At 40.3% G+C, this 12,554-nt stretch overlaps 1 protein-coding gene across 5 annotated transcripts in view; it reads left to right on the top strand.

Annotated features, from left to right (window-relative positions):
* SHROOM2 (shroom family member 2) overlaps positions 1 to 12,554 on the top strand; it is a 116,538-nt gene that overhangs the window by 85,639 nt on the left and 18,345 nt on the right. Inside the window, exons 1-2 of one of the 5 annotated variants that reach the window (XM_063147881.1) lie at positions 5,933 to 5,995; positions 10,823 to 10,883. The exons of the other annotated variants lie outside the window; for them this stretch is intronic. Of the exons in view, the coding sequence (XP_063003951.1) occupies positions 5,971 to 5,995; positions 10,823 to 10,883 (86 nt within the window). The 5' untranslated portion in view covers positions 5,933 to 5,970. Of the gene's footprint in view, positions 1 to 5,932; positions 5,996 to 10,822; positions 10,884 to 12,554 lie in introns of those variants that run through there. 5 annotated transcript variants of the gene reach the window in all.

Genomic DNA, 12,554 nt, shown 5'->3' with positions numbered 1-12,554 from the left:
GTTTTTCATAACTGCAGAAATTTTAAATTCTACATTTTATTTGGGTTTCTTTTACTGTGATGTCAAAAAATTTAACAAGGTACCAATATACAGTGTTAGGATCAGCTTAACTAGGAACTGAGCTACTGAAATACAAGACTTGAAGCCTTGGAAGTTTTTATTTGTAGCAAAAGGGCCATTTCCTTAAATAGTTAACAAGAACTTTTGCCACCATTGTGTTGCATATCTATTTTAAACTTCTTTATTAAGAATTGTGAAGTCCTAAGATAGTTTAGTTTGTTCAGAGGGGACCTTAAAAATCATCTGGTTCCAGCCCTCCTGCCATGGCCAGGGAGCTTTCCACTAGACCAGGTTACTCAGAGCCCCATCCAGCCTGGTCATTAACATTTCCAGGGAGCCCATTGCTTCTCTGGATAACCTGTTCCAGTGCCTCACCACCCTCAGAGTGAAGAATTTCCTTCTAATACCTAATCTGAACCTGCCTTCCTCCATGTTAAAGCCATTCCTCCTTGTCCTATCACTTCATGCCTTTGTGAAAAGTCTCTCTCCAGTTTTCTTTTAGCCCCCTTGAGATACTGGAAGGTGCTGTAAGGCCTCCCTGGAGCCTTTCCTTCTCTAGGCTGAACAGCCCCAACTCTCTCAGCTTGTCCTCAATGAGATGTTCCAGTCCTGTAACCACAGTAGTGGCCCTCCTCTAGACACATTCCAGCAGGGCCACATTTTTCTTCTTTTGGGAGCCCTAGAGCTGAATGCAGTAATCAAGGTGAGGTTTTGCAAAAGCAGAGTAGAGGGGGAGAATTCCCCTCCCATGACCTGCTGGCCAGACTGGTTTTGGTGTAGCCATTTGGCTTTCTGAGCTGGGAGTGCACTCTACCAATTGATTATTGAGCTTCTTGTCCACAATCACCCCCAGATCTTTCTTCCCAAGGCTGGTCTTGGTCCATTCTCAGCCTGAACTTCTGCTTGAGATTGGCCTGACCCAGGGGCAGAACCTGACACTTGGCCTTGTTGACCTTCCTGAGGTCAACAATAAATTACTCAGTTATTGTTGCAGTTAGCAGTCAATCTGTAAGTTGCTTTTCCTGATTGGACATTGCAGGACAAGTAAGTCTCAGGCACTGAAGGACTTATCAAGACATTACCAGAGCTATGTAAACAAAATGTTTTCCCCCTTTTCTGTGTGAGGAAGAAATAGTATGATCTTGTGCAACTGCTTCCTTAGAAATCAGTGGGAAAATTACTTTGGCAAACATTTCATGCATGTGTTAACAAGCTCCACAAAGCTTTCTCTTCTCCAGGCTGAACAATTCCAACTCTCTCATCGTGTCTTCACAGGAGAGGTGTTCCATCCCTCTGATCACCTCCCTGGCACTCCTCTGGACTTGCTCCAGCAGGTCCATGTCCTTAGCATTTCTTTATCATGAGATACTGATTATTAAGGCTTTTCTCAGACTATTTTTTTTTTTTTGCCAGTGATGTCATTGTGTGTGACATATAGCAATGACACAGTACAATCTGGGCTGTTAAAAACTTTCTATTTTGTTTGAAAATAGGAAAAACCTCCTGTAGCTCTTCCTGTGCATATAGAGGAGAGTGAGCATCTATTCATATATGAGAAACCCCTGTAACCTTTCATCTTCCTTAGGTTTCTGTGAATGCTTGTAATTAGTGAACTTTCAGTGTACTGGTGTATGTGACTGACTAATAACACATACATAAATATCACACTCTGGGGCCGTGGAGCCTTGAATCACTGGTGCACAATGGCAGCTGATGGGTGTCAATGCTTAAAGGCAGGCCAAAGCGCTATCTAGACAGGCTTTCTTCTCCTTGTGAGCCAGCAGCAGATGCTTGGAGGGACAAACAGAAAGCCAGGGCAAGCCAGGAGCCATGCAGCTGGGTATCTTGTCAAGCCTCTGCTGGTTTGCCTATCTTTGAGCTTTGTTTTATTTTGGGGGTTTTGTTTAGTTTTTTACTGCTGTGAAGTACAAAGATTGTATGTTCCTAGAACAGTCTGTGAAATTCAGCTTTTCCTTCTTGTGTAGCAGTAATTTCTGTTGTACATCATTGTAAAGGTTGGTGAAGTACAGGAAAATCTCTCCTGTGGGTCACTTTGCATTTATTAAATCTGAATAATTTCCTCATAGCAGCAACTGCTGCCACCTAGTTTTTCACCCCTTTTGTGAATCATCTATGTCTAATGAGTTCTGATGTGAATGATGTGATGAGATGAGTGAGGACTCTGTCTCATGGGAATCAAATTTTCAAGAGCCTCAGGTGAGATTAAATTTAATTTTCTAACTCATCTAAAAATCCAGTCTCTGTCATCCAGATCACTCTTGTCCCTGTGTGTAGTTACTCTTTCTAAGATTAGTAGTGCATCCAAGACATATCTTTTCTACACATGCCCAAATTATTCTTTGTCAATTTTACTCATTAGTGCAGCTGCTGAATCTCTTAATAAAACTTCTACTTTTTTTGCTTATTTCAGATGTTAAGCTTATGATTCTGAAGTTCTCCAGATTCATAATGAGATTTTTTTTTATTCTTGCTCTCTTTCCCTCATTCTTTCTCTTCAGCACCCTCACACCTTCCCTCCCCCAACACTGAGTGTGTCACTGTGCTCGAGCAGCTGCCCAAGTATCAGAGGAGTGGGTGGCTGTGCACCACAGATCCCAGTTCAGCACTTTCCTGTGGAAGATTCAGGTGATTGTCATATGGCCAAGGTAGCTTTTGACAGCCCACTCCTGATGGTGTGCAGCATCTGAGAATAGTTCCTGCAAAGGCTGTTCTTTGCTTGTGGAGTTGTGAAGGGAAGGCCATGTCCATTTTTTGCTGCAACCTTATTTTCTTTGTATTCTTACTCTTGTACTTTCATCCCTACAATCTGTTTGGCAGATATCTCTGTTTGAAGAAGTGCTTTTTTTTTCTCCTATTTTTTTTTAATCCCAACACCTCTAAGGATTTCCACCTCAGCTTTTGTTTTAAAATTTCTTTATTTACTATATTTTGCTTATGCATCTGCTTTGCTAGGTTAGTTCTGGATTTTCCTCATTTGAGTAGGACCTAAGTTCTCTGGTGGATGTTCCTTTTAATTGCTGTTTAATTCAACTTTGGAGGGGGTAGAGAGGGGGAAAGAAGAATGGTGGTTGGGTGTTTCAGTAGGTGTTACACATTTCCTCTGAGTTTCATATATTGTATATTCAGTTGCATGTTATCTCTTAGCATTATACCATCTGGCTTCTTCTCTTAAGAAATATTCATCTCATGTATGGAAATGTCCTTTTCAAAATTAAATACCACTGTGTGGATTCTTAATCTTTCAAAAAAGGTTTCTCTAAATGCATATGGCCCCTGGCACAGGGTAGCTCTTCAAATAGTAAAGTTTTGAAGCAGATTCTTCCCATGCCTCAGGATCAAGGCAGAAGTTGCATGATAAATTGTCCCACTTGTAGTCTTTTTCTTCCTCTTGTTGTCCATTTTAAAACTTCCAGGCTAGGTGAGCTGAGAGATGTGTGGGCATCTTCATAAGCATCACAAATGCATTATTTGGGGATTTGGAGGTTGGTTGTGGCTAAATAAATTGTTAAAACTTGCAGGCTCCTGCCAGTGCCTCCCCATTCCTCACTCTCCTGGCAGCCGGCGGCTGTCAGGTGTGCATCCTGCAGATCAGTGAGGTGTTCCACTCAGGCTCATTAAATGGGTGCTGGACTGCCTCCAAAACCTGTGCTTGGTTTACACTACTGCAGTAATACAGCCCTGTTTCTCCCCCATCCAATTTGTGCATTCTCCACACCCTTGAAAATGTGGACTCTCCCTTTACCTTTATTAGGTGAACTTTGAATCCCTGTTTCTAAATTTGAGGATGGCTGTCCTAGCTCATACATCCCCATTTTTCTACATGCAGCTTTTTGCTACCAAGTGAAGTTATTTTTGCTTTAATTGCTCCTGGCACATCTGTTCTCCTCCCTGTGCATGCAGTGACAGCTAGGGGTATGTGAGGCCATCATGGGCTGATAAAAGGAAGTGTTGGAGGGTGGTTTCTTCTTACAGAAAGTTTCCTCCCCTGCCCCTAAAGGTGTTACCAAGCATGAGTAGCTGGAAGAAGTCCTAAACATTATTCTGAACTTGAGTGTGAGTGAAAGAACACACAGAAGTGTTTGTGGAGAGAGAAACAGAGATAAATTTGTACACATTAGTTCATTTTTGTATTCTGGTTTGATCTTACTCCTTTTCCTGGAAATAGGATTAGAATGAAAGCCATCTAAAGATATTTTTTGTTGCATTGCTTGAAATTCAACTATCTTCATGTAGCCCTGTTGAGTATGGAGATTTAGAGCTAATGTAAGATATAGTCTCCAGTGGTTAAAGTCATAAAAACATCATGTGCTGATGCATTGTAGATTTTATTTTCCCTTAAGTTACTTGATGAAAAGCATAATTGGAAATAGGTGACTGATTTGTCTCCTCAGTGCAGCAATTCATGCATTTCTGACATATGGAGTGGCTTTATGGTGTTCTGGTACTAAAAGCTAGCCTGTGCAATGTTCACTTTCTGCTATAAGCCCTTAGGCAACATGGTTATGGTTTGCTGTCACGCAGGAGACTGTTCATATCAGTAAATGTGAGTGAAGTTTTGTGCTAAAAAGTAACGTGGCAACTATAGCTTCCATTTCTCTGCATGGACCAGCCAGACTTGCTGCAGTCTGTTAACCAGTTGTATTGTATTATGTAAACTGGAATTTTTTCTTGAAGTCATTTTCTCTCTCTGTTGAAATCAAATAGGCAGAAAAATTTTAGGGGAGGTTATTTACTGGATATCTAGCTGCTCTATGTGGTTTTGTGTACAGTTTAATAGCATTTTCCTCTTAAAATGGGTCATCTTTAAAATTATCTTTTCATACATATTAAAGCCTTATCCACAACTTCTCTATTAAGTCTTTCATGTGTTCTTGTAGATAAATTGAAAGGAGCTTGAGCTTTGCTCTGATGAAAGCCACGATGCCTTCTAAAGATGGAGCGTGGGGGTGGCAATGTGCTCATGCAGCATGAAAGCATTCAGTTCTTTCCCTGCAGAATCTCCTGCAAGAGAGGGCGCCTGTGCACACAACACATGCAAAAAAATTCAGGCTGGAGGGCTGTGATGAATACTCTCCTCTAGAATTAGGCTTGGTTATTTGAGTGTTGTTCAGAAAGGAACCTAGTGACACACTGATCTTTTAAAATCATTGTAAATAGTTAAAACCTGCAGAGCTGTAGTTGTGGAAATGCAGATCATGATTTTCACAAATGAAAACCCTTAAAAAATGAAAGGACTTTTAAGTTTTGTTTTGGTTTGTTTTTTTTTTTTTTTTTTTTTTTTTTAATAAGCAAATCCAGGAGGTGGGGGTGGGGGAAAGGAAAAGCTTTGAAGTCTCTGAGATCTTTTCCCTGAGGTCAGAAGTTTCTGGTGATGTAACATACAATACAGACTAAGCCTTCACTTATCAAGGTTAAAGTTGACAGAGCTTGTATGAACTTGTCAATCATAGGAAGCAGGCAAAAACAAGCCAGCTGTTGTAAGGCATGGCTTTGAAAATCCTCTGTGTTACAGTAAATGAGACACAGAGGTTGAGACAGATTCAGTTCTGCAAGGCTTCAAACTGGCTGGCACATTTGCAGGGATGCAAAGCTCACATGTCCAGTGAATATGGGTAAAAAGCTGTAAATCCTGGTAAGACTGTCTTGTCTTTAGTGTTAAAGCATGAAAGAAATGGCTAGAGGTGTGTGCCTTATTTACCATTTTTTGTCCATTGTGAACAGAAATTTGCAGTGTTAATTCATAGAGTATTTCTTTTGTTCTTCAGGTCTTTGAGAATAGGCTGCATCTTCTGCCTCTATCAGCAAAAGCTACAGTAGCAAATTAGCAATGATGCAATGCTTGGTACAGAATTTTATGTTGCTTAGTGCAGTCGACTGCTGTGCTTGCTGATGGTTGGAAGAACAGGGGGAAAACGTGAGTTAATTCCAGCTAGGATGCTCTGTGTGCATATGCTCGCACACACGCGCTGTTTTTAGCAGCTTTTGTTTTCACAGTTGGCATCATGCACACTGGAATTAGAAGGCAGTGCCTTTGGAAAATACTTGTTTTCTGGACTGAGGGCTGCAGTGCCGTTGTTGTGGCTCAGGGTGCCAGGCTCAGGGTTCCTCTCGGCTAGGGGTGGTGCGAGAGCTTTTCATCTCGTTATTTGCCAGGCAAGCCTGTGACTGTGAGTACAGGCTTGCACAGAGACCTTTCCACAGCAGCAGGAGCTGGTAGCTGGGAGTCTGAGAGAATTGGATGTGACTGTCAGAAGCAAGCGGGTGAGTGTGGCTCCGAGTGAAAAGATGGCTATTGAAATGTGTGCATGCTAATTAATTTAAATAACTGATTTAGGATTTTTTTTCCTTTAGGGATGAGCTGGCTATGTGTTCTTTTTTGGTGAGAGAATGCCTGAGAATCCCAGGTGACCTAGTTGTTATTCACAAAGTGTTTCATTTTATAGCTTGTCTTCTGTTACCTAATTCTTGTTCAGCTGCAAGCAGCTGCTTTCAGTACTAATAGCAACAAGAAAATAGCAACAGCATTATCAGGACAAAAAAGTCTAAATGAAAAAAAAAAATCAAAGGAGTGGCAACTGGAATGTAGGGGGTTTTTTTAGTAAATTGACAAACAAATTAAGCTTTTTTTTGATGTGACTGTGATTTCCTTGTTAGCAGTGTTGGAAAATATTGTCTTTTGTCTCTGCAATGGTTGCCATTTGTGTAATATGATGGTTCTCGTTATACTGTTGGGATATTCTGATGATTGAATTTAGTGTGTAAGTACTGAACACATTAACTGGCTGACTTGAGTAGAAGTAATTTTAATTCCATGCAGGTAATCCCCTGTGTGCTAGGAGAGGCATGCAATAGATAAAGCAGTAAGAATGCAGCCATAAAAATTACCTTTTATTGTTTATTTTTGATGTGCAGCAGAATGGAGGAGGGGCTTTTGTTTTCTGAACTAAGGAAAGGAAAGCATCGCTCCCCCTGCCCTTTCCCACAAGATTCTTCCCTTGTGCTGCTGTAAGAAATATAATTTTAATCAGATTTTATTTTTGTTAGGGGCCTATGTCTTTTGCTATTACCCATGACTGGCCTACATTCATCCATCAACATAACTTTGTCTATTTACTGCAGAATTTGAGTGGATATGTTCTTTGTTATTTATTTATTTCTGATTTCCATGGGGAAAAAGGCAACATTTTTAGAGAGGCAGAATGAGATAGGAAAACTCATTGCAGTGTGTATGTTGCCATGCATGCAGGACAGGAGAGAAATTCTGGTGGGATTGATGGACTGGCAAGCAGTGTCTGTTATTGTATTTCATTCTGTGATAAAGCCAGGTGATAATGCAAGGGTTGTTAAGGTAGAGTGACATTTTGCTTTATCACATTGGGTGCAACAACTAAGCTGTATTTAGGGTGACTGACTAAACAGATAACTGCCATTGAGGCACAGATAATGTTAACAGGCTTTCAGAGACAGAATTGAAGAACCGACACTTGCACCATGATAAACAGGTTGTAGTGTACCAGTGATGTGCTGTGGGATATATTTGTGAAATATCTTGCTAGTTTTGTACCTTCAGTTGTCTTCTGACAGGCCTTTTTTTTTTCCCCCCTTGAGAGAAAGCATTCCCTCATCATTCAGTATTCATTATTCTTTTCATCTTAACACATTTTGATTTTAGGACTGTTCGCTTCAGTAGTGTTTCTTGGATGCTGGTTGCCATCATCTGCCTCTTCAGACCAAGGCAGTGGACAGCTCTGCTTCTTTGTAGTGGCTTGTGTGCTCTGCCTCTTCATGGCATGACTGTTAGGGTACAGCCATCATGGTTCTTTAGAGGGTTCTTTATTCTCTGCATTTATCTTTTAAGATTTCTAAGTACTTTCATAAAGCTCTCATATAACATCTTTGGAATATGTGTCATTGTCGCTATCTGATGGATAGTGTGTGCTGTTGTACTGACTCAGTAGTGAAAGCAGATGGAAAGTTCATCAGAAAAATTAGCCAGGGGTGAAACAATTGCCCTGGTATTGCATGTCCAAACTGTGGTGCTGTGTGGTTCAGTGTCTCCTGAGTATTCCAACAGTAAAACCAATTTAAGGGCTGAAGTGGTTAAGGGTTATCCTGGACTCTCTGGAAAAAAAAAAAGGATATGGGACTCTGATGAGGATTGAGAGAAGTAACAGAAGGGAGACATCTCTCTGCAGGTGAAGTCCTGAGTCAAGTTGTAGTTCACAGAGAACTCAGGTTTAATTCTAAGTTGGCTAAGCTTGGTTGGCTTAATGGTTGTCTAAACACAGGTATCTTGTGAGACCTGAGATAGCCTAGCATATCCCACTTGGCTTCCACCTGCCTTCTCTTAGGGGAGCTGATGCCTTTGTACCTTTAAAGTTTCTGAAATAATAGAAGACACCCATCATGCATTAGTTAGTGCTTATCAATGTGGATTAAAATGTGGCATTAGACAGCAATTTTTTTTCCTGAATTTCCAACAGTCTTGGAAACCCCATTCTAACTTCATAGCATTGTGTTGTCTTAAGCAGAACTATCCTGGATAGAAGAAACTACCCTTTATTTGTGGATTATTGCAGAAGTGCTTTTGGATCCCAGTGTGCCACGTGCCAGAAAAGTACACCATCAAAACATAGTTTCAGCATATGAAGTTCATAGCTTAAAAAGTATTGGCAAGAGCTGTGCCTATAAACAGGATTTTGTCATATGCAAAGACAGTATTTCCCAATTGCTTTATGCCACATAATTATCTGTTTCAAGCCAGGTCAGGTCCTTGATCCAGTTTTCTGTGGGGCTGTACAATTCCTACTGCTGGTATGCTGGAAGGAGCAGGAAGACAAAGCTCAGAGTGTCTAAGAAGGAGACTGCCTCTTCTGGCCAAGTATCTGCATACGGTCACTTTAAAGGGACTGCAAAACTGTGGCCTTGATTTTCAGAGTGTTTGTTTTTGTAGGGGGAGGACTTTTATTGTAGAGTCATACTCAGGTATGAAGGCCTTTTTCCAGTGTAGCTTGTAGTTCTTGAGAAGGAATTTAAATTAAATCAGAAACAGCCACTCCATTTGCTCTCCTTTGCCAGTGAGTTAGTGCAGGACATATCATTGGTTACATAACCATGCTTATGTTTTATGGTGAAACTTTTGCACAGAGGTCAGGTCTTTAACAAATGATACATTTTTCAAATGTTGGCTAATGCATTTTTGCAAAGCTTATCTAGTCTGGGATTTTGAAGTTGGAGCGTCTCGTGGCACTGTTTGGGTTGGCCTGAAGTGTTCTCAAGAAACTGTAAATCAGACAGATAAAAATCAAACACACTGAGTTTATTGAAATCACTTTCATTTATTGAGATACAACATTGGCTATCTCTCCATCCAGATTTAGTCAAGTCTTGAGTATGGGGCAAATGAAGAAAGTTATTTGGAGTTGTTTTTTATGGCAACCAAAAATGTTATTCTTCTGATAGACATCTATACATAATGATTCATTTTTGTAAATGCTCACTGACTCCACTGGCAGGCTCCAGGTTAATGTGTGTGTATGTGTATATGGTTTAACCTTCATGCAAGAGCTCACATTACTGTTACCTCTCTGATTTGTTGGAATAGCCTGTTGTAGTATTGCTCGGGGGACTGGAGGTGTCCAGGCTGGGGATGAGACCTGGGAGGTTTTTGCCCAGCTTATTCTTTGCATGGCCTTTAATATTTCAGTCTTGAGTGTGTATGCCCCAAGCTAATGGGGCCAGAAGGAAACAGAGAGGTACTTGTCCATTGAGGTAGAAAGTACTTTGTGCCAGTGTGGAGATCCACATTGCCACCCCCACTGCAGTAAGTGGTGCTGGGGTGGCTGTGGCCACTGGGAAAGTGCAAGACAGAGAGCAGAGCTGCTCCTGCATTCACTGATGAGTGCTCAGCCTCTTGTCTCTCTACACAGATCCCCTCTGGGAATGCTGAGCCCTCTGCTAAATGAGAGCTCCTCAAAAATGTGAAGGACTGGTTTGTGTAATGAAGCAATTCCTTCTTTTCAGTCAGAAGCCCACATTGGTTTTCTGCCTCCTGCCATTTAGATAGGAAAGCTCCTACAGCAAAATACTAAAAACAAATGCAGTAGAAAAGACTGGTGTTGGACTCCTGTACTGGACTCACCCTTGCTGAATACTACTTTGTAGCAATAACATAATTAATAATCTTAAACAATAATCAAAAACAATAACATAATCTTAGTTGCACTTCATCTTAAACAATAATCAAAAACAATAACATAATCTTAGTTGCACTTCTTTGCAGCCGGGGTCAAGTGACTGGTGTGAGTTGCCTGGCAGTGAAAGGTGTGATGTGCCATGCTGGGCTGGGGAATGTGCATGAGCTTTCCCAGTTGTGTTGTCTCAGAAAGGCTCCTGCAACTGGGGTGATTGAGGCATTGTATTATGGGCTGGGGGAGCTTTGGGTTTGAAGACAGCTAAGAGTTTAATGTTTTTCATGTTGGCTGGTTTGTTATCTAGAATGAAAATAGTAATTAAGTCAATTGTCATTTTTTCAGATGATTTAAAACTCTTCTCTCTCTCACTTTGTGATGTTTGGTTATAAATGATGAGTTCCTTTCAGTGGTATGTTATCTTTGCATAATCCTATGGGCCTCATTTCCAAACCAGCTGTATTCTGGGCAGATTATTACATAATGCACTGACAAATAACAAGCAGCTTAGTGGACTTCTCAGTATTGATAATAATGTAACACCTTTGCAGGTTCTTGCCACTCTGTTCTCCTGGGGCTTGAAGCTCGTTTTCTTTTCCTCCTTTCTGAACAGTAAGCTTACATCTCTCCAAAATAATGTGATGAGCATGTTTTGCATGAAGATGCACTCACACTGAATGCAGTTTAGCTTCAGTGTTGAATGTAGCCACCACCTCTCCACAGACCCATTTTGTGTGGCGCTGCAAAATTTTTTATTGATTTTGTGGAAGCTGTATGAAGTCATGTGTGTACTCTCTGAATTTTATCTCCATGTTTGCAAATATGGCATCTCTAAATTTCTCTCTGCTATAGTTCTTTATGTCCTTTTGCTCAGTTTTGGAAAGTAACATGACTGCTAGAGCATTCATTATTTTTCAGCCAGATAAATAAAAATATATATGCACCAATATATTGGTTAAATGTTTTGGATATGCAGATGTGTCAGATTGGTGGTGTTCTCTGTCCTGTCTGCTTCCACCAGCACTCCCAATCCCAATGTGCATGTGAAGTTCATGGTGTACTTTGCAAACTGGCTGAGGTAATGCATGTAATTGCTGTCTTTGCAACATTTTGTGTCGTACCCTTGATTTTTCTGTGCACCTGAGAGCATCTCTTGAACTGGCTTTTGTTGTGGCTTATGGATGTGAAGATGAATTGGGAGGCCTGAAGAGCTTCTTTACGGGTTAACAAGGAGAAAATTGTGCTGTTCATGGGTTATCTAGACATGAAAAATACTGGTTTAAACACAGTATTTCATATGTAAGACCTGCAGTCTTCATTTGGTAAATATTTCCATTAAAATTAGTGGATCTATTTACAGGCCTGGTTCTGCTTATGTTGAACTCACTAGGGAAAATGAGCTGACTCTTGAGATGCCATGCAACCAAACCTGAATAGTGTTGGTCTTTCAGGCCTTTTGTATAACTTTCTACTTCACAAAACTGTCCTTCATCTACTGGTAAAGGAGGAGTCTATAAATACTGTTTTGTAAATCAGAATTGACTCTGAATTTGTCAGACAACTTGAAGTTGTCTGAACCAACTACTCTTAGGTGAGAGCAATATAAAGAGACTTGAATGTCAACAACACTAATCTCCTCATTCATATTAAATTTAAAATTTACTGGTTAAAGTTGAATTTTAAGGTTTAACACTTCACATGAGAGAGAAAGACTGTGTATGTGACTTCTCAGGAATCCACATCTAATCAGTCATCTTTCCATAATACTTCAATTTAAATATTTGTTTTAATTTAATTAAAATAGAAATGCAGTGTGTAAATTTTTTTCTTCTTGAATTTACAACAGACTTTAATAGTTATTTCATGGATGTGCTTTTATCTCAAATTTTGTATTCCTGCACACTGGTGTTAACTGCCTATAGACAATCTCAAAACTGGTACAGTGATGTTAATAACATGTTTGAAATTGATAAATTCAACTAAATTTTATTTTACAAGTGGGCTGGGAAAGATGCCTCTTTCAGAGTCACCTCAAAAGAAGGCTTGGGCAGTGCATCACTACAGGATTACTATTTAAAAATACAGAGACCAGCAGTGTCAGTAGCATAATTTACATTAGTAACTCTGAAGCCTTTGACTTCTTTGTTGCAGCTTGTTTTCTAAGCTCATAATGTCTCTTCAGCCTCCTTTAAAGCAGAGGGCAAACCAGTCTCCTCTCGGGGCTCCAGAGGTACTTTCTCCTGCCTTCTGCTCCTTCCCCACTTTGTCTTTATCTGGTGAGCA

Source organism: Melospiza melodia, chromosome 2 (assembly GCF_035770615.1).
Source record: "Melospiza melodia melodia isolate bMelMel2 chromosome 2, bMelMel2.pri, whole genome shotgun sequence".
NCBI lineage: Eukaryota > Metazoa > Chordata > Aves > Passeriformes > Passerellidae > Melospiza > Melospiza melodia.
This window is presented reverse-complemented; position numbering and strand designations above follow the sequence as displayed.